We start from the raw sequence: 22,994 nt of genomic DNA, 5'->3' as shown, positions 1-22,994 counted from the left end.
CCTGTGACGGTCCGTCCTGCACCTCCGTCCTGACGGTCAGAGACTCGTTTCCCGTACCAATTTCTCAAGAGTTGAAGTGTTTTGCAACGGGAGCTTACGACGGCTCGTCGTGGATGTGACGGCACGTCCTGCAGGTCCGTCACCGATTACAGAGAGTCGATTTTCAGTACCCAATTTCAGAATTTCTAAGTATGCTGAAACGAGACATCTGTGACGGGCCGTCGTGCCTATGACGGTCCGTCGTGATGTCCGTAATCTTAGCCAGTTTTTCCAGAAATAAATCTGCTGCTCAAAACGACTAAACAGGTCGTTACAGCGAGTAAATGGTAATCAATTTGCTTGACAAGGGCCCGGCCCCCCTCTTTTACCACAGAGATTAGGTGTAGAAAAATTGAAACAAATTAGATGGTAAAGTGGTTCATCTTCTTAATAGCTATTGATGTTGAAAGGACCCTTAGCTAGCTAGTTCCATTTAATGCCGTATTGCCAATTGGAAGAAGGCACTTTGCAATATTGCCATTGATTACATATATTTTAAGCTCAAGCACATGTTAGTAGGAAGAACAATCAAACTTCACTTAAAAAGAACTTTGATTTTGACAGCTTTAATTTGGACGTGCATGATGACTAGCTAGTATTTGGTTCTTCATAGTTCATCATATTTAATGCTTTCTCTCTTTCGTTTACTTGTCCGGTATACTAAAAAAATGCTTTCTCTCTTTCGTTTACTTGTCCGGTATACTAAAAATAATTACTTTACTTATCTAAATTGTATTTCTTTTTTAAATCTTATCACCCTTTGTTCTCGACCTTATTGGAAATATAGATATGTCTACTTTAAAATAAACACTTGATTAAAGTTTTCTTAAGGTGAGTGCAATATATATCATATATTGAACAAGTAAAAAAAAAATCAAAAAGTATATTATGTAACATTATGAAGATTTTGCACGCACTTTAAGAAGGATATAAATAGCTTTTAATTAAAAGAGACATATTCGTTGTTGATAAATAAAAGAGAATACTTATTTAAGAAATCATTTTTTAATCTCTTTCCTTAAAATGTCTTACTACACTATACATGAAAAAAAAAAAAAGACTTTCATATATATTTTTAAAAGATAATAAATTATTTTGTCAAAACAATCAATATTTAGAACAAAAAATATATACTACTCCTAATTAATATTGCTTATTTACTCTTTTATGTTGACTAGTTTCCGAGCACGCGCTTTGCGCGTGTAATTCATGAGTGTATTATTTCTTAAAAGATAATATTATTAAATAATAAAATATGTCTAATTGAAATTTCTTAATTTGTTTTACCACTAATGGTGATACTCCAATTTTCTAACCTCCAAGTGAATGCGTCGAGATAATAATATGAGAAATTAATAAAACAAACTTCGTTTATAATTCAAAAAATAAGTTTGCAAAGCAAAAAGAGAAAATAACAATTATCTAAATTAAATTTCTCGATAGTTCCATTTTATTGATAGAATAATGTTAGAAGAAATAGTGTAAGATTAACTTTGAGTGAAAGGAAAACAAAACCTTTCAACTTTTTTAGTTTGCCTTTTGAATCTCCTGATAATTATAATAAATGTGTTTAAAGTATTGTATTAAATTTTTATTCACAAACACTTTAAACTAATTAGTTAACTGTAAATATTTAAAACTATTATGTAAAAAGTCTTATTATTTATATTTTGAAAATCAGAATATTTATGAAACTACTATTTTTATATAAAATTTAATTTTCTCTTCATACATAACTTATCCACCATTAATCTAATATTATATGTTTCACCTTTTTTTTTTCATAAAAAGAAAAAAAAGAGTAAACATCCTATTTTATCACATTCATTCTTAAAGATGATAATTAATGTATATGTAAAATTATAAGTACGAAGAAAAAAAAAAGAAAAGAAAAGGTACAGATGAGCAAGATAATTAGGCACTTCATTTTATTTGTCTCTATAGTGAAACTGAACATTTGAGCATACAAAATACAAATATGAATTTAGAGCAACTTGCTAATAAAACAAGAATTCAACTATATGAAGAGAGACAAAAAAGTCTTATTATAATTCTTACTACAAATAAGTATAGAACTAACACATCAAGCTCCGATGCTTCAGTAATTGAATTCTTGTCTATTCTCGTGACTGCAGAAGGAAATCTCCCAACTTTCACCTCAAAATGTAACATTATTTCACATGTTTAGAGTTCCTACGCACAAGAATTGTAGGAGTGATAAATAAAAGTTTTTCTTGAAAAAGTTAAATTTATAGAACAAAATTATGGAAACATGAAAAGTCACATGAATTATTATTAAAATAAATATAAAAAAGATAGAGATGAAATTTAATTTTAAAGATACATGAATCTACTTTAATTTCTTGTCTATAAGGAATAATTACTCATTTTTTTTTATTTACATTTATGTTAGAAATTTGAAAGATCAAGATAATGGAATGAGAATAAGAAGATTATATATATGAAAATTATAAAAGTTTTAATTTATTAAAGGGGCAAAATGATAATTCTAACTTTTAAATTTTGAGCTTCCTGCTTATAATAATATATGATATACTTGGGTGTACAAAACAAAACTGTCACTCATATACAACAAGATATCTAGGTCACAATCATCAAGATTACGATTTTGATATAATGATGTTTAAAGTGCCAATAATTCATTTTTAAAAATCTTTCTCTCTATTTGCCGTCTAAAAGGAGAAGAACAAACTATAGGTGTTGAATGATTAATGGTGACAAATGTATAAAATTAATCTTAATCAAACACATGACTTGATGTTGACTTTGATTTATCAATTTGCCTCATCGACTAATTAGCCTGTCGGCAAGACTCAAATTTTTGCACCTACGGAACTAACAGAAGAACTACTAAAAAAGAAAAAGGATAAAGTTACGGATCGAATCGATCGTTAAAAATAATTATAATAATTAATTAACGAGAAGAGTATATAAGTATGTATAATATGTGTATACAAATAAATATATATTTATCGATTATTATTTTAACGAAGCGTGATAAGAATTAATCCCCCCAAAAAATATAGAAGATAAAAACACATTCCTCACACGTAACGTATAGTGTCATTGTTATATATCAACTTAAGTAACTTCAACATCACTATATAAATACACGTGTACTCGCTAAGAAAAACATCTCAACCAACTAACTCTTAACTAACTAAGCTAATTGATCAATTTACATGAAAAGAACAAAGCTACAAAATAAAATATTGCATATTTTTTTCTCAAAGAGTAATCCGTTCAAAAGAGGGGGCTAGTTAGTAAAACAATAGTTGGATTATGCTCGTGGGACTTAATTCAACATTTTTGACACGAGCTGACGACAACCATAAATAGATCACTTTTGGCCAGGATTTTTGTCTTACCATGCTTGTTTCTTGATAAATTTTTGTAAAATTATTAGTAGCTAATTATAATATTGATACTAACAAGGCAGGAAATTTAAAAATTAAGGCTTTTTAAAGGTTGGAAATTAACAATCGACATCAAATGTATATTTGGTTCTTCCATTGAATCGAATTTCTAGCTACATATACTGTTGCTTAGCTGTCGTAGTGTCACAGTGTCAAGGCACTATCAATAACATGTTAAATAGATGGATCTTATGAAAATTCATGATTATAAAAACATATCGAATTAAAAGTTAGACGCTGTTACAAAATTATATATCGAGGCTAGACGAAAATCGATGCTTGAAGAGGTTTAAGTTGTAAGTAATAATATAAACTCGTAACTGTAAATTGCTGATTTCTAAGATTCTTTATAAAATATAGTTGTACTAGAGCCATCGAATTAATTGTCCTAAAACCACATATTGCGATAAATAGACTACTCATGACAATTATCAAGATTTCTTTAAAGTAATTAATTAAGATAACGTATGCGGTGGTCAGTAGTGCAATAATGTTAAAAGTAGATTTTTAATATGGGGCACTTGGGATCACTGGTGGCACACACAATTTTCCACTTTACATTAATTGATATGACTTCAAATTCACTATTTGGAAAGTCATGATAATTTCACAACCACAAAGATTTGGATATTAGAGTATTCATTTCAGGCCCAAATCAAGAGATTATTTGATACGATTAGGTTCTGTCCATCTTTTATTTTTTTTACATCCCTAAATAAAATGATTCATGAATTTATTTGAACAGTACTAGGGAAGTTGGTGCTTTTCCTAGAGGCGGATCCAACTTTGAGGTAGTGGGACACGTGCACCTATTAATTTTGAAAAATTTATGTGTATAATATAACATGTATATTCCTAAATAAGGATCAAATAATTATATGCGTACATTGTAACTCATGAATCAAGTTGGTGTAGTGGTTAAACACTATCTCTTGCGCTTCTTTGCGACTTGTGTGCCCTGAGATTGATTATGGACGTTGCATTTTCTTCTCGTCAATTTTTTTTTTCAAAAAAGGCATATGAAGAAATCTCAAGTGTGATTCGACCTAGTAGCCTCAATGTATAAACTAAGGGTCAAGACCATCCAACTATAGAGTGAACTATGTTATGTTTCGTTTAATTTGTATTTATATATACACTCAATTTTATATTAATTTGACAATATTTTTCGATCAATTATCGATACTTTGATTAACCCGTATCTACTTTTAAATTCTCCATTAGCTTTGAATCTTGAGTTTGCTTCTGATTTTGCCCCCACCCCCTCATCCGTCTCCCTCTTATTCGGAGCATGCGCTCATGTGCTTGCTATGTGAACAATATAATAGATAAGAAAACAGAACTAATTCAAATTCACACCGATATACCCTTATGATACCCTTGCGTAGTTCCTAGTCTAGCTCTCCATGGGTACTTATTTCATGTGTGTTTAAGATTAGAATTCAAAATATTTAATTAACAATGAATGGATTCCTTAAATTGCTTATATTTTGATTGTGTAGCAAAATCCTTTTATCATTTGATAATTCTGTCCATTTTGTAGTTAAACTCGCAAACATCATCATTTCAAACAATAAGGTTTTCATAGTTATGTTAAGTTATTCAAATATCGGTAAAAATTGATTAACTATTTGAATCTACATTTATTAATCTACTAACTATATTTTAGTAATTATAGATATATATTTCATATATTCCAGTTGTCACTATTGCTTTCGTGGTCTTATATTCTGCTGACTGAGACACTGAGAGTGTTTAGTTAGGGAGGAAAACATTTTCTTCTAATTTTTTCATATTTATTTGATTGGTGAAGATTTTTAAAAAGAGGAAAATGATTTCGCTTTGGAAGAGGAAAAATAAGTTTTACTAATGATATTTCATATTAAACGTGTGAACGAGTTTTTGACCAAAATGAGCTATTTTTAAAATTAATTTACCAAAATAATATGTTTTTAACTTTTTTCACAAAACTAGTATAAACGTACTTCATGGTAACGTTTTAGGATATTTTCATTTTAAAAATTCAACGGACAAAAAGTTAACGGGTTGGCGACGTTAAACGCATAAACGTAACTGTGAGTAACGTTTTAGGTGTAAAACGTTACTCAAGAGTACGTTTTTGGAGAATCCAATCACGGGCCACTGACTCCAATCCTGCAAAGGCGGAGTCAAATCATTCAACTGTAAAACGTTACTCACATTAACGTTTTACACTTAAAATGTTACTTTGAGTCCCGTTTCTTAAGAATCCAATCACGGGCCTTCGACTTCTGCAAATCGAGCTATAAGAGCTACGATTTGATCTATAAACACCATATAGTCCTGAAAATTCAATCATTTCTAACCATGATGACCACTAACTTGAAATGCAACATTTTGATCTGTCGATACAGTCTTTACATACATCTCCAAAACATTTATATCAATCTTATCCGCAAATTTTTGAGGTATGAAAAGAAATTGTAACAAAGATTGGTCATTCTCAATTTTAAACTCAATGAACCTTGTATTGTTACCTTGAATTGAACATGGATATTTTCCAGAAATATCCATATGAATATTTTTACTATATGTTCCCATTTTCTCATGCAACAATCCAACCAATTCAACATAGGTAGTTGAAGTCGACATGCTAATAATTGTTCTAGCACATTCAGTATACCTAAATCCGTTCATATCCGTAATTATTTCTCCACCCCAATACAAAGCAACCATCACATTATGTTCAAAGCTCGTCATCTTAATCCTACACATAAATATAAAATATTTTTTAAAACAATATTATTAAATTAGAAAGATAATTTTAAAGCTATAATAAGAACATAACAAAGGATAAACTTCACTTATTTAAATCATACCTGATGAAATTTTGTGAATATTATTTTTAAAATGGACCACACAAGGAAAAATTTTGCTGAATTATATTTGAATATGCAAAATATTACAACAACATTTATTTATAGTCACTTTGGTCAGTTTGAAAAATGAAGGAATATGACTTTAACAGAGTGTTGTAATTGATAGCAACATTTTTAAGGTAAAACGTCACTATGAGTAACGTTTTATAGCTAAATATATTCTAAATTTGCAGAAGTCGAAGGCCCGTGATTGAATTCTTAAGAAATGGGAGTCAAAGTAACATTTTAGGTGTAAAACGTTACTCATAGTAACGTTTTACAGTTGAATGATTTGACTCCGCCTTTGCAGGATTGGAGTCAGTGGCCCGTTATTGGATTCTCCAAACGTACTCTTGAGTAACGTTTTACACCTAAAACGTTACTCATAGTTACGTTTATGCATTTAACGTCGCCAACCCGTTAACTTTTTGTCCGTTGAATTTTTATAATGAAAATATCCTAAAACGTTACCATGAAGTACGTTTATACTAGTTTTGTGAAAAAAATTAAAAACGTATTATTTTGGTGAATTGGTTTTAAAAATAGCTCATTTTGATCAATCCTTCTCCTCTCTATCCTTCAACACATCTCCACCCATGTAGGTTTTATAGCGCCCATCCCTATCCTCACCACGACCTCTCATAATATTTATCTAGATAATATTTTCGCTTGAATATAGAACACAGAGAAAATATGTGCTTACGTACGGAAAACATTCATACACGAGAGTCAACTTTAAGAAAAACAATATACGTAGTATTATTCACACTCATGCAAATTAAAGTAGGTGCACAACATCAAAGACAAGAGTACTGTAACACACATACAAATTATTTAGGTGCATGCTGAGTACGTATTAATTAAAGGATAGATTGATCAGCACACAACAAAGAGAGGTAAATATATACTATATATTATGACAAGTGAATTAATTAGAAGAAATGATGCTTCTTCTTTCCCTCAGCTTCCTCCTCTTCTTCCTTTGCTTCTTTCTTCTGATGATGTTCATGGAATGCAAATCCACCAGCACCAACTGCAGCTACTGCTGCTATCTCTTCCTCTATCTTGTGCTTGTGTGCATGCTCCGGATCTTTCTCTGCCTTGTGCTTCTCATGCTGAAATTTCATGTACCATATCGAAGATTAACGTAGGAAAATGTCATTTAATCTTGTAATCTCATACATGCATGTCACGTGGAAAGTTAGAATTAAAGAATATTTACCAAAGCAAAGGCACCAGCAGCAACAGCTCCAAGTCCCCCAAGTTCTTCAAGATGCTTGTGATGTTTCTTCTCTTCCTTGTAATCCTCAGACGTTTTGGTTTCACTATCATCATTCTCTTCATAATTAGTAGTAGTCTCAGATGAGTAGGCACCAACTCCTACACCATAGCCACCTTCCTCATTACCATAACTTGTTTTCTCACCATATTTGTTGTCATCTCCTCCACCATAACTAGCTTTCTCTCCATAACTAGTTTTCTCACCATACTTGTTTTCATCTCCCCCACCATAACTTGTTTTCTCACCATGTTTATTGTCCTCTCCGTATGTGTTAGTTTTTTCGACATATGTATCATCACCATAACTAGTTTTCTCACCATATTTGTTGTCATCTCCCTCACCATAACTAGTTTTCTCACCATATTTGTTGTCATCTCCATCACCATAACTAGTTTTCTCACCATATTTGTAGTCATCTCCCTCACCATAACTTGTTTTCTCACCATATTTATTGTCCTCTCCATATGTGGTAGTTTTTTGGCCATATGTATCATCACCATAACTAGTTTTTTCACCATATGTGTTGTCTCCATAAGTGCTAGTTTTTTCACTGTCTTCATAGGTTGTTTCTTCATATGTAGTTTTCTCAATGGGGGTGTCTTCCTCTTTGTTCTTGTGGTGGTTAAAGAGACCACCAAAGTGATGTTTCTTTTCTTCGGCCATGATGTTTTTTGGTGACAATTGTGTGTGAAGAAAATGTAGTAGTAGAACAAAATTACTTTGGGATGTTTTTTTTCTTGTGAATATTGAGTGGTATTTATAAGTATTTGGCCTATAGGAGGTGAAGTGGGGACTAACTAATTAGTTTGTCCAATGAACGTGTACAAGTTCTTATCCAATATTATATTTTCCATGATGGAAGATTTTCAATCCAAGTGGCAAAAATAATGGACCTAAGCTTAATTCAATTGTTAAAATCAGCACAGCTGATATGATGTATGACTTGCTTTATTCATTTTGTTTGTTTAATGTGAACTAACTTTACTTTTGTTTTTCCCCCCGTAATTAACGTCTCTAACTACGCGCGCGTATATATATATATATATATGATATTCTTTGATTTTAATTTGTTTGTTTTGTTAATCTTTTTAATTCATTTTTTTAAAAAGAAATTATGTGTTCAAATGTTGCTTGGTGAATAAAAATTATTGATATGACAAATTTTTCTTTTTAAAAGTTTTCATTTCGTCTTAAACTATGTACCAATAAATCAAATGGTGCCACATAAATTAGGATGGAGGGAGTATTTAATTTCAATTTTCATACGACCAAATGTGTTTTTCGATGTTCAACTGAAAAGCCAATTTTAAGTCCAAGAGATATTTTTGGGGATGAAAGATGTGTTAGGATTACTATGGTTTGAAATACAAGTCATTTAATTGAAAATATAGGATAATGTCCCCCACAGTACTCCTACTCTCATGTTTGGCCGTAAATTATCACATCAATACGCGTTTACTATATGCTTTGATCAAGTGTGAGTTTTATCAATTATTTTTATTCAGATTTCAGATAGTCTTTGTCATAACGTTAATTAATTGAACATTACTGTTACTAAAACAAAAAAAGAAAAGAAAGAGAAACATAAGAATTTGTTAATCTTTCAAACAATGTCTCGTTATATGAATATTTAAGATCCTATTAAAAGCACAACGAAAAAGTTGGAAATCACACTTGGACAAGTTGAATATTTTGAACCCTAATTAATCCCCAACCGCTCCCCACATGAAATGCTTGATAGATAGTAATTATTTCTCTTAACCATACAAAGAAATTTGGGATCCTTTAGTTGGAAAAATGTTATTCCGAATTGATTATTCTGAGATAAGTTATTTTACCATGTATATGAGATAATTTATCCTATCACTAAAGTATAGATGGTAAGATAAACAGTCAGAACTGTGTAATATCTCGAACTAAACACAAAATTTAATAATACTTATATTTTATCCCCAAAATTATTTTACCTTATATCTCGCCTGACACGATTTGTTAAAATATTGATAGCGTCGGCATTATGATTATTTTGAGGAGTGTCGGCAAAAACTTTTTAGTCGAATAGTTTATTTGTATGCATAGTCTTTAATTTGTTGGTTTATTGTCTTTGTCCGTATAACTGCCATTCTAACGCGAAAAGCCCAATCCTCTACTCTTCTCCAACCACAACTTTTTTTTGCCGTCCAATATTTCATATTTATATTAAAATTTGATTAATTTAATTTTATGTATTTTTAAATCCTATTTGGAGGCGATAGTTTCAACTAATTTTTTTCATAGCTAAGAATTAATTCGAAACCTTAACTAAAAGTGAAGAAATCTCAACAATCTTACCACAATTCATGTCCGTAAACCAAAGCTAAGCCCCTACTCCAAAAGAATATATATAAATAATATAATTTAGTACTTTAATGGTAGGCAGGCATATTTTGATGGTTTAATTTGAAGTTTTGAACAATAAATTACTAATTAAAAATAAAACTAAATTAAAAATTTCAGAAATTAAGGGACAAATGTCAAAGTTTTGATGAAGAAAATGTTTGATAAAAATTGTATGAATTATTATATCACACCAAATTGCCCCTTCTGTATATCGCTCTCTTTACAACATTTTCCAAATTCAGATACAGGAGAAACCTACCTAATAATCCTTTTACCATATCAGAAGAGACATTTAATGGCAATAATTTTTTTGAGATAATTTTATTGAAAATATTTAATAATAATTGAGTTACTATTATTCTATTCCGGGTCATTATAATTTTTAATAGTATTTATATAGATTATTGATTATAAATACTCATGTTATATTATTGGCACTAAATATAATATAATATCGATTATATTATTAACCCTAAAATTAAAATTCTTTATTTGTTGTAACGATTGTACTAAGCATATACCTTTTCTTCTTCTTTTTTTATAAAGGGGGGTGGGGGCGGGGCGGTGGGGTGAAAGAAGCTTGAAATTGAAATTTTTTTAGGTCGATTTTCAATATATAAGAAAAACTCTAATGATATTTTAAATAGATAAATTATTAATTATTTATTATCAAGTCGCGGAGTTGCATATATATATGCGGTGTCGGGAGAAAGTGATGGATATTTGATATTTTTAATTTCTATTTTATTTTTATTTTCTGTCATTGGATAAAATGTCATTAAGAATGATATATTATATTTAATAAATAATTTATAATTGTTAAAATATTTATAATTTATTTAAAATTATGAATTTTTAAAATATTAGTTAGGATAAAGAAGTGAAAGAATATCCCGTGTGGAATCCGCATAAAGATTAGTTTAATTGGATTGAGATATTTAGTTATGAGTGCCGACAATTAGTGAGGTGGGGATTTTGATGTGAAATGAATAACAAGAATCTCATACTACATATATTACTCTGTTTATAATTGTTTGTCAGTATAAGATCGTATACTTCCCTAAAAAAAAATTAATATAAGTATAATTGAATTAATAAAATTTTATTATATGTAAAATATTAAAAATCTACATAATTTTTTAATTAAATTAAATAAAATAACTATTAAAGGCATGATTGAAAAAAATTAATTATTTCTTAATTATTTAAATTAAATATTAATTTTAAATATTTATTTTTAATATACATGCCAAACAATTAGAAAGGAAAAGAATATAATAATTCACCTCACTTTAGCAGATGAGTCAAATGATCCTTTGAATTATTAAATTGAGCCTTTTGTCATCATGGCCCTATTAATATTAGGACGTGTCGGCAAGGTCTCTTTATATATATATATATATATATATAAAAGTTATGATAAAAATTATGGAACAAGGTAACCATTCATTTTATGATAAATCACTATAAGTTTAATATATCTACAAATTATAGTTATATGGGATGGTTTACGGGCTTGGGATTGGGGTATTGAGTGGATGGGAAAGAGATAATGAACTTATAATGTTATTTGTGTAACTTTGTTTTTACTTCTATTAGAAAAGTCATTTTCTTTATTTTTAAGAAGTTTGTTTTCCTAGAAAAATATACTAAACATAACTCGATAGCAAACACGTCCGAGGAGGCTAACTTCATTTCAATTATATGTCTTTACTTTTCTTTAAGTTTTTAGTTCATTTAGAAAAAACATAAAAACACTTTTATTTTGATGACATTTTAGTTTCAATTTCTACATGACTTGTTTATATTAAGATCACAATATTAAAAGATATTTTGTTATATTCAACATATTTTAATTTAAGATTAATCAGTTTTCTTTACTTTTATAAACTCTATATCGAATCAAAATCGTAAAAACAATTGAAAGAAGGGGGTAATACTTTTCCATTAAGTCGTGTGATTAAGCCACATAATTTACTTCCGCTCATAACACAAGCTAAACAACTCATTGAATTGCAAAGTTGACATGATTTATCAAGTTACTTTGTGTGATCTGCTGAATTTAATTTTCTCCGGCTTTAATTAATTTAAATTTATATGATATAAAATCCATCGAAGAGAGAACTATTTCATATCTTATTTTTTTTTATATACATTCATTATTCGAATATAAATTCTTGGTTAAGAAGAATTTGGCACGCCATATGGTAAGTTGGAACAATAAATGACATAAAATAAGTAGTTATTAGTTTTGAGTAGATGCATTATATACATGGCAGTTGGCACCATGCTTCTTAACGTCGAAAAATGACTTAAATTATATGGTATTATCTTAAGTCTTAACTAATCTCAACCTTAGTGATCTAGAATAATTAAGACAATTCTTATTCACTAGTCATTTTGTTTAATACCTCACATGACCCTTTGATCATTATCTAGTCTTATTAATAACAGATAGTATTAAATAAATAGTATTAAATAATATTAGTATTTACTGTGTACTAATCCTAGTCCTATTAGAATTAGTACTCCTTAATCCTAGTCCTATTAGGATTAGTACTCCTTCCTATATCTCCTATATATATCTCCCATGTATTCCCTTATTCAATTAACACTTCAATACAATCAATATTCCTTCATGGTATCAAGAGCCAGAAAACCTAGATCTTCTTTTCTCTAGGTTTTTTTTTCTCTCTTTAGGGCACCGATCGTTCCCTCTCTTCTCTTGGGCGGCGGCAGCCATGACAACCGAGGTGGATCCTCTCGATTCACTTCCTTCTGGCGTTAAACTCCTTCTCAGGCATCTTCATGCCCTGATTCCCGAAAAATTATCAGACATAAATTACCCTACATGGAAAATCACCGTTCTTACAGCCCTTGAGGCCAATTACCTTCTCAAATACGTCGATGGAAGCACAGAACCGCCGCCGGCAGTCATCACCGCCACGGACAAATCAGAAAAAACCAATCCGGCCCATGCCGCCTGGAAAGCCGTGGATGGCCAGATCCGATCATGTTTGATTGCGGTCATCTCTCCCACGGTTCAGAAACACGTCCGATCCTACACAACTGCTTCAGCCCTGTGGACGGCCCTCGCAACACGCTATGCATCAATTTCCCACTCTCATATTTTTCAATTGCGTGATCGTCTCCACACAATTACCAAAGGCACGAAAACTATGGCGGAGTATTTAGACGAGGTCTCCACCATCATCACAGCCCTCGACACCGTGAACGAAATCATTCCCGAAAAAGATCTCGTCATGTGCGTCGTTCGGGGGCTCCCATCAGCTTACTCCTCCATTAAACAGGCGGTTCGCATCAGTCCAACGCCCGTTGACCTGGCTACTCTCTCCTCGTGGCTAAAAAGTGAAGAAATCAACGTGGATCTGGAGAGCAAACTTCTTCTCCGAGAAGCCGCTGTTATGGAGCCGGCCACCGCCCTCACCGCAAGCCAGAACTATCGCGGGGGGCGTGGTGGCGGCCGGCAGGGGAGCCGCGGCGGCTACGGCAGAAACAGCGGAGGCCGCGGGCGCGGCGGTCGGCAGGGCAGTCGTCCGCCGTACGACGGTCAGCAGCACGGCAGCAACAACAGCCTGCACTCCTTCGGCAGCGGCGGGCAGTCATCTTCCAGCGGCGGGCAGGGCACTTACGAGCGGGATCGTCCAACTTGTCAAATCTGTCAGAAAACAGGACACACCGCTGTTCGTTGCTGGTTTCGGTATGAGGAGAGCCGAAATAGTGATAACCGTGCCAATTATGCATCTCAAGCCGGCCCTTCCTCTGAATGGCTGTTGGATACTGGGGCCAACATGCACGTTACTTCTGATCTATCCAAGCTTAACGCTCCAAATCCATATCATGGCTCCAATGGTATTACTGTTGGCAACGGTGAGTCCCTTAATATTTCTCACACTGGCACGGGTACCATTAAAACCCCCACCGCTATCTTTCACCTAGGTAACCTTACCCACGTCCCTTCTATTAAATCCAATCTCCTTTCAGTTCACCAATTCACAAAAGACAATAATTGCTCACTCTTGTTCACCTCTAATGATTTTCAGATCCTAGACAATACTACCAAGAGGGTGATTTTTCAGGGCCCCTGTGAGCATGGTCTGTACGTTCTTCCTGGCACAAGTTCGTCTGCCCACCCAGTTTCAGAAAGCGTTCCTGTGGCTCCGGTGGCTCTTTCGGCTGATGGCCACAGTCTGTTGTGGCACAGTCGTCTGGGTCACCCGTCTACTCAAATAATAAATTCTTTAATGTCTCAATTAGGTTTTTCTTCCATTCATGTAAACAATTGTGACTCCTGTTCAATTGCTAAATCTCATAAATTACCTTTTACTTTATCTGAGAAGCGTACAACTGCACCTTTTCAACTTATTCATTCTGACCTATGGGGTCCTACTGCTGTTCCTTCATTTGCTGGTTTTCGCTATTATATTTGTTTTGTGGATGATTTTACAAAATACACTTGGTTGTACCCACTAAAACACAAATCACAGGCATACACCACCTTTGTCACTTTTGAAAAAATGGTCAAAACACAATTCAATTCTCATGTTAAACTTTTTCGAAGTGACAATGGAAAGGAATATGTCAATAACATCTTTGGCCAGTTTCTGCAATCCCTGGGAATTATACATCAAACCTCCTGTCCATACACTCCCGAACAGAATGGGGTGGCTGAGCGTAAGCATCGCCATCTCATTGAAACGGTGGTTACTCTTCTACATCAATCTCATCTCCCTGTCTCCTTTTGGGTAGAAGCTCTAGCCACCGCAAACTACCTCATTAACAGAATGCCCAGTCACACTCTCTCCAACAAATCACCCTATCAACTCCTTTACCAAGAACTTCCCAATTATACCAACCTCCGCGTCTTTGGGTGTCTTGCCTACCCTTGGCTACGCCCTCATATTACTCACAAATTACAACCCCGATCCCGTCCTTGTATTTTTTTGGGCTATCATCCTACCTCCAAGGGTTATCGCTGTCTTGACCCACAAACTCATAAAGTCTACATATCTCGTCATGTCAAATTTGTCGAAAATGAGTTTCCCTACGAGTCTATTTCCTCCTCCACAAATACATCATTCATTGGCGTCCTTCCCCTTTTTCCAACATACTCACAGGGTCCCTCACCACCTTCCCCCACACCTCCACCCACTACCCAACCACCCCTCATCACCCCTTCGACCGTCACCCACAATACACCCGCAACCACCACCCACACTCACAACCAACCCGAACCACCCCATACCCACAACATCTCCAGCCCGATCCGTTTTGGGTCCTTCCCGGCCACCCCCGAATCACCACCGCCCGTGCCACCCCCCAATACTCATCCCATGTTAACCCGTGGCAAAGACGGTATCTTTAAACCCAAAACCTTTCAGGCTACCATACTACCAAATACACCCCTTCCCGATAGTGAACCAACAACCTACTCTGTTGCCTCAAAAAATGCTTATTGGCGTCATGCTATGGATGACGAGTTTAAGGCTTTGACTGATCAGAAAACTTGGGTTCTTGTACCTAAGCCCCATGGGCGGCACCCAGTGGGCTGTAAATGGGTGTACAAAATTAAACACAATGCGGATGGCAGTATTTCCAGGTACAAGGCTCGTTTGGTTGCTAAAGGCTACAATCAGGAGTATGGGCTTGATTACTCCGAGACATTCAGTCCTGTTATTCGGCAGGAAACCATTCGCCTGGTACTGTCACTCGCCGTGCGCAACAATTGGCTCATCAATCAGTTGGATGTTTCCAATGCTTTTCTTCATGGCATGCTTGATGAAACTATCTACATGACGCAACCACCGGGCTATGTTGATCCCCGCTTCCCTCAACATGTTTGCAAACTCCAGAAGTCTCTGTATGGGCTCAAGCAAGCCCCCCGTGCTTGGTACACACGTCTGAAAACGTTCCTCCAGGGACTCGGCTTCACGTGTTGCGTACACGACACGAGTCTGTTTACTCGACATTCAGCACACGGTACAGTCATTCTTCTTGTCTATGTAGATGATATCATTATTACAGGCTCTACTGCAGCTCTCATTCAGGATGTCACTCGAGCTATGCATACTACCTTCAAAATGAAGGACCTTGGCCCGTTACATTATTTTCTGGGAATGGAGGTTTCTCGGACAGGCAGCGGCTTGTTTCTTCATCAGTCAAAATATGCTCGAGATCTGTTGCAGAAAGCTGGACTGGAAAAATGCACCAGTCAACCAACACCGATGGCAGTCTCTTCGTCTACGAATGGAGCCGACACCCCCTTTGCCGATATCACCCACTTCCGCAGCCTCATTGGGGCTCTACAGTATCTGGCCATTACCCGTCCTGACATCCAGTTTGCTGTCAACCGAGTTGCTCAGCGCATGCATCAACCAAGTGAACATGATTACCATTGTCTAAAACGCATTCTCAGGTACATTTTTGGCACTCTTGGTCGTGGTTTACTCATTCGACCCGGGGACTTGGAGCTTCGGGGTTTCTCAGATTCAGATTGGGCGAATGATAAAAATGACAGAAAATCTACATCGGGGTTTCTCGTTTTTTTGGGGCCGAACCTGATCTCCTGGTGTACAAAAAAACAACCCAAGGTCTCTCGGTCCTCGACTGAAGCTGAATACCGCGCCCTTGCTCTTCTTGCTGCTGAGACCATGTGGGTCACATATATTCTTCGCGAACTCCGCGCCACTCACACTGTTCCTGCTCTCTATTGTGACAACAAATCAACCATCTGTGTGGCGAAGAATTCCGTCCTACACACCAGAATGAAGCATGTTGATACCTGTTTTCATTATACCAGGAATATCAATGAACCCGATTATTGCAATTGCTCAGGATAGCCTTTTTTAGCTTCTAGGGTCTATTTCTTAGTTCAAGATCCCTTTTACTAACTAGAATCAACAATCCCAAATATCTCAATTAGAAGTTCAAAGTTAATTAGCTGTGAATTTTTCGATAATGATATATTGTTCAGGGGAAGGGATAAATATACCGCCAATTTAAAGTGGATCACAATCCTCATATAATGAATTGGTGCATATATTAATTCATAATCTAACAAATAATGTATAGTTATTCTTTTCGTTAATAAATATATATTTATTGAAATTAGTAAGTGACTTTAAAATAGGGAAACTTTCACATATAGCTACTAAAAAATAGCGTAATTACTCTATTTAGCTATAGCTTGATAATTACAATTCGTAGCTATATGTTATAGAGAGGAGAGAGGCTAGCGAGACTGGGAGAGAGAGGAGAGAGAGGGCAAAAAGTGGGAGAGAGGTGAATTGTATATGTATATCGGTTAGATAATTGTATATTATACATATGTATTTGTATATATGGCAAGAGAGATTGATAGAGGGAGGAGAGAGGCGAGCGACATTGGGAGAGGGAGGAGAGGGGCAAGCGAGAGAGGCATAAAATGGGAGAGAGGTGAATTATATGTGTATATCGGTTAGATAATTGTATATTATAAATATGCATTTGTATATATGACAAGCGAGATTGGGAGAGAGGCGAGCGAAATTGGGAAAGGGAGGAGAGAAGCGAGCGAGAGAGGGCAGAGAGTGGGAGAGAGATGAATTTTATATGTATATCGATTAGATAATTATATATTATACATATGTATTTGTATATTCTGGTGAATTATACATATACAAATGTGACTAATTGTACAAACTCGAAGTCAGCTCACATAATTAATGTATAATGTTAGTCGTGAGTGGTAATTATAGCAAACTATAGCTATTATGAATATTTAAATAGTATAAGTTTGCTTAGCCTCATAATTTTCCTTATCGCACCCCTTTTTTACACCTGCAAAATCTGACCCACAAAAATAAGCTGAATTCCTCTTCTACTCAATCATAAAATGAGTTTGGATCGAATCTAAATAGAAAGGGATAATTTTTTTAGTTAGATGGATCTAAGTTTGATTGGTAGGGAAACAATAGGTGAAGTAATTTTTTCAAAATCATATGATAACTTTGAAATTATAAAAATTATAGTTCTAAAATTATGCTCTTAATCAAAGCGAATGATCAGATCATCGGGATATTTTTTTGGGACCAAGTGACACTGGCTCAATCTAACTTTTTTACTATGAGTAGGATGAAATTACACTATCAAATAATTTATGAAATAAAATTATAAGTATCTAATTAAATTAATTATCTAAAAAATAAAGCAATCGACTCATTATAGTAAATTAAGTATATAAAAGTTAATAATTTTTCAATATAAAATTGCGAGGAAATTAAAAAAAAAACATCATTAGTTAGGAAATCAAACAAATCCATTCACTAGAAAACTCATTATTTATTACACCACTTAAAAAAGCAACATTTTACAAGGTAATTCAACAGAAAGTTGCGAGGAAAGTCAAAAACACACATGATCATTTTGAAAATCACAATACATCCTTCTTTACATCACACGAGATTGGTAAAATATATTTTTACTTCGGCTCCTTTTTTAATTCGATCCGTTATAATATTACACTAAATTTATTGTTATTATACACGATATATGATAAGATGACACGACAACACTTTATACCAAATATGGAAATTCCACAAATATTAAAAATGTAACTAAAATAACAATTTAGAAGAGATGGTGGTGTCCCCCCTCAGCTTTTTTTTCTTCTTTCTTGGCATCTTTTTTCTCATGATGCTCATGGAATGCAAATCCACCTGCTCCAACTGCAGCAGCTGCTGCTATCTCTTCCTCTATCTTGTGTTTGTGTGCATGTTCTGGATCTTTCTTTGCCTCATGTTTCTCATGCTAATTTTATTTTATGTTTATTATCACCAACAAAAGAGGGAAAAAGTAATTAATAACAGAGACTCCGTTCTAATTCATGTGACGTACTTTCATCAATCATAGTTAATCATAAAATAATAATGACATTTATTTTAAAACGAATGAAGTACTGAGTAATTTCAACATCTATATTCTATATGTCTTTTTTTAAATGAAGAGTTAGAAGTAGTAGAACAATTTTTATTATTACACTATTTTTGTATGGATGATAGAGAGATACTATAATTAGGTGAACTTAATGTGAAATTAGTGTAAACGTGTTTAGATAGAAAATAAACTCTTTTGCTCGCAAATAAAATCATCCCTTCTCTGTTTATCTTGTTTAAATTTTTCACACCCCTTCCTAACATATATTAAGAAATTAAACTAACAATGTAAAAAGAAAAAAGGAATTGAATTATACTAAATAAATAATTGGCTACCCTTCCGTCCTTAATTATAGATTTTTGGTATGAATCGAGGAAATAAATCATTTTAGTTCAACTCTTCGATGAAAATCCTGACTAATCGGATGTGACCGATTATGTTCCCGGTAGAAAAACACTTAAGAGGAAACAAATGATTCTGATCGTAATTTGAATAGAAGAAAATGATTTGTATAAATAATCGATTTTAACGTTTATATATATAAGGTAAGATTATATTAACGTACCAAGGCGTAGGCACCGGCAGCAACAGTGCCAAGTTTACCGATTTGCTCGAGATGTTTATGGTGTTTGATTTCTTTTTCATAGTCGACGGGGCCCTCCTCCGCCTTGTCCTTGTGGTGGAACAGGTGGTGGTGGTGGTGGTGTTTCTCCTCCTCCATCTGAAACAATCAATCTGTCGATAATTTAGAAAGTGGATGGTGTTTGATACAAATATGATCTTGTCAAGTCCTCTATTTATAATTAAAATTCATTCATTCACTAATAGTGAACTTAGTCCAAATGCGATGAGGTGGCACTTTGGTATACAATTTATCAACGTATCGTATAAATTGTGTAGTATAATCGTGTAAGATAATTTTTACACTATTATTACCTAAAGATAATGACAAGACAACAATATAAAAAATTGAGTGAAATTAGTAAATTGTTGAGCTAACTTTTACTATTAAATTAGGTTCAAGGTTTATTTAGTATGATATTAGAGTCAGATTGAGCGCCTGAATAATTTGTCCACGTCATAGATCGGAGTACAGAGCTTGGGGGTGGGGGATGGGGAGCGTGATGAATGAAGAAAAACTCTCACATCAAAGGTGGATGAAGTGAATTGAGCTCTTGCATGATTTTAAATAATTTTTTTTTATAAATTAATTTTTTCGAATTGAGTCAGATCTAAAGTCATTTTAAATGTAAATAAAATTTTTAAACATCTCTTTCTCTGTTGTTCCATTGACTGAATGCCATTGCGGATGAAAGAGTACTCAACAGATTTTAATTATCTTTCCCAATTGCCAATCGCCATCACATTTTTCTTCTTTAAGTAGGAGGAGGTGCATAATTAGATAGATTATATTGTGAATCATCAACCAAAATATGGGATTACTTAGAGATTAAGGATAACAGAACACATTTGGCAAAGGAAAAAAACAAATCATATGTCCCTACTACAAGATGAAAATGTCATGTAGCTGTCATTCAAGTCAATTTTATGTTTTGCTTTTTCTCATTTCAGTTTTCAAAAAAGAAAAACTACCTAATTAGACATACTTTATTATTATATATATTATTATTATTTATATTTTTAAGATATTGTATATTTTATCACTAATTAAGTATTTTTATGTATTTTACACTTAGATATATATATTTTTGTTACGTGATACACAAAAGATAAAGAGAAAAGCAAGTGAAATTTGTATGTATCCTATATATATATTATGTGAATCAAACTAGATACATGTATCTCTGGAGTGATTCACATGTGTCTAGGATATTAGATACATGAGAGAGTGGCGAGCGAGATGGGAAAGAGGTGAGGGAGATTTGCTATTTATCCTAGATATATGCTAATACACTTGGTTGCAATGATCTTTTTTCAAATTACACCTAAATTTGACCTCAAGTAACATGTATTTGGACGTTTTTGGGGCACCAAAATTTAATAAAATATTTAATATTACAAACTAAAGTGTAACTAAATTATTAACTCCTAAAATAATGAAATTCTTGTAGGCCTTTCAAAAACTTCTTAAATATTTTTTAAATCTAAAAATTAACTTGTATTTTGTTATAATAAAGATATCTTGCAACAAATGGCGCTTACTCGTTCTATATAATATAGGCGTAATATATGCAAAATAATGTACAGAAAGCTTGTACCACTAAGTTAAATGATATAAAAAAAAAGATATAGACGTATACAATTCTTGGTACTCCCACTGTTTTATCTTTTCTTTTATTCATTTTAATTTATTTAATAATTGCACACATTTAATAAGTCTAGGTGATTCAATGCCTTTAAAAATGAGATATTCGTCTTAGGCACCACATTTGAGGGGCTCATTTTTTTTAGTTATATTAAGATTATTATGTTTTTTTTTTTAAAAAAAATTATAGTGTCTTTCTTTCAGTTCATTTAGGAAATCAAAGAATGTTTCTTTTTATTTTATCAATTTTTAAATTTAATTGAGACATAACATATTTAAGATAATAAAATTAAAAAATATTTGATATATTATATCTATCTATCTATCTATTTATATATATATATAAAATCCACAAAATGCGAACATGCATAAATGCTAAGTTGCCCAATTGTGTGACTAATTATCCATTAAATAAATTAGATTTATGTTAGTTGGACTTTCTTAACAAAAAATTCACAAAGAGAAATAAAGTTGAAAGGTAATAATAAACAAACTTACCAAACTTAAACATTATCATTCACTTAATAATATTCAAACTCAATATATCCACCTCCTAAAAGAAATGAATTATAAAAAAGAAAAGAATGCATTCAACAATGAAAAAACAAAGAAATTGATCAACAAATATTTACACTAGATAAATTGTGGCATCTTTCGAGATCACGATCATCTGCAATATGTGCCAATTATTGTGCTTCTGCTAACACATCGTCATCAACTGGAATAGACTGGATAATATGTATATTTACAAAATCACAGAGTTAAGCTTCACATATTAGATGTCTATAAAACTAGCCATGCAAGACTAGCATAAGAAACAAAGTCATAGGATAGGCCAACACTAGAAAAACATAATCCATAAGAGGATGTTGGGAAAACGCGGACAAGCACAAAAATATATATGGTAAATGTAATGGAAATAAAATGGGAAAATAACGACATCAAGAATTTTACGTGGAAACCCTTCTGAATAAGGGAAAAAAACCATGGACTAAGAGGAGCAATTGATATTACTATAGTAAGGAATTTTACACTGTGTAGTCACGAATACAATACTCAAAGTGACTACTACAGACTCAAAAGGAACAACACTCTTTTGGTTTCCGTCTTACTAAAATATCGCTCACACTCTATTTTTCTTCACAAACTATTTTCTTGTATAGTCTATGGAATACCTCACTTTGCTCTCAAAATGGTTTTTCTCTCTAACTTGGCGTGTTCTACAAATGAGCAAGAATGCTCTATTTATAGAAGGATAAAACCATGTCTATGTCACTAATGACATAGGTAAATATAGCAAAGTCAAAAATGGTTGCCAATCTTACCAATTTGCCAACTACCAAATCTTTTCTTTTCAACTCCAATTACTATTCCTTTTTAACAATTGCTTGTACCAATTGAATAGCTAAAGTTGACCAAAAAATGGGATGGATTCAACAAATCTCCCCCTCCAGTCCCATTTACTGGAAGAAGGTATTTTCAACTTCTTTAGAGAGAGCTCATACCCACAAGTTCTTTGCATAACTCGAACTTGTCTTTCGGTATCATCTTGGTCAGCATATCTGCAGGATTTTCACTTGTGTGAATCTTTTTGACGTGAAATGATTCATTCTCCACTTTCTCACGAATCCAATGATATCTGACGTCAATGTGTTTTGTTCTTGCATGGTACATGGAGTTCTTGCTCAAGTCTATTGCACTCTGGCTGTCACAATAGACAATATACTCCATCTGATTCAAACCAAGCTCTTGAAGAAATC

General features: G+C 33.2%; 2 protein-coding genes across 2 annotated transcripts; both read right to left on the bottom strand.

Moving 5' to 3' along the window:
* Positions 1-7,107: 7,107 nt before the first annotated feature.
* On the bottom strand, positions 7,108-8,403 carry LOC107017883 (stress protein DDR48-like). Its single transcript, XM_015218165.2, has 2 exons — positions 7,596-8,403; positions 7,108-7,488 (listed from the first exon to the last, which is right to left on the bottom strand). Exons 1-2 carry the CDS (start codon positions 8,316-8,318, stop codon positions 7,306-7,308), a joined length of 906 nt encoding a protein of 301 aa, XP_015073651.1. The 5' UTR covers positions 8,319-8,403; the 3' UTR covers positions 7,108-7,305.
* Positions 8,404-18,333: 9,930 nt separating this feature from the next.
* LOC107018134 (abscisic stress-ripening protein 1) lies at positions 18,334-19,753 on the bottom strand. The gene is made up of 2 exons (XM_015218521.1): positions 19,534-19,753; positions 18,334-18,842 (listed from the first exon to the last, which is right to left on the bottom strand). Exons 1-2 carry the CDS (start codon positions 19,687-19,689, stop codon positions 18,663-18,665), a joined length of 336 nt encoding a protein of 111 aa, XP_015074007.1. The 5' UTR covers positions 19,690-19,753; the 3' UTR covers positions 18,334-18,662.
* Positions 19,754-22,994: the final 3,241 nt, after the last annotated feature.

The sequence above is a fragment of the Solanum pennellii genome, chromosome 4 (assembly GCF_001406875.1).
Source record: "Solanum pennellii chromosome 4, SPENNV200".
NCBI lineage: Eukaryota > Viridiplantae > Streptophyta > Magnoliopsida > Solanales > Solanaceae > Solanum > Solanum pennellii.
Note: the sequence above shows the minus strand (reverse complement) of the source record. Positions and strands in the feature narration are given on the sequence as shown.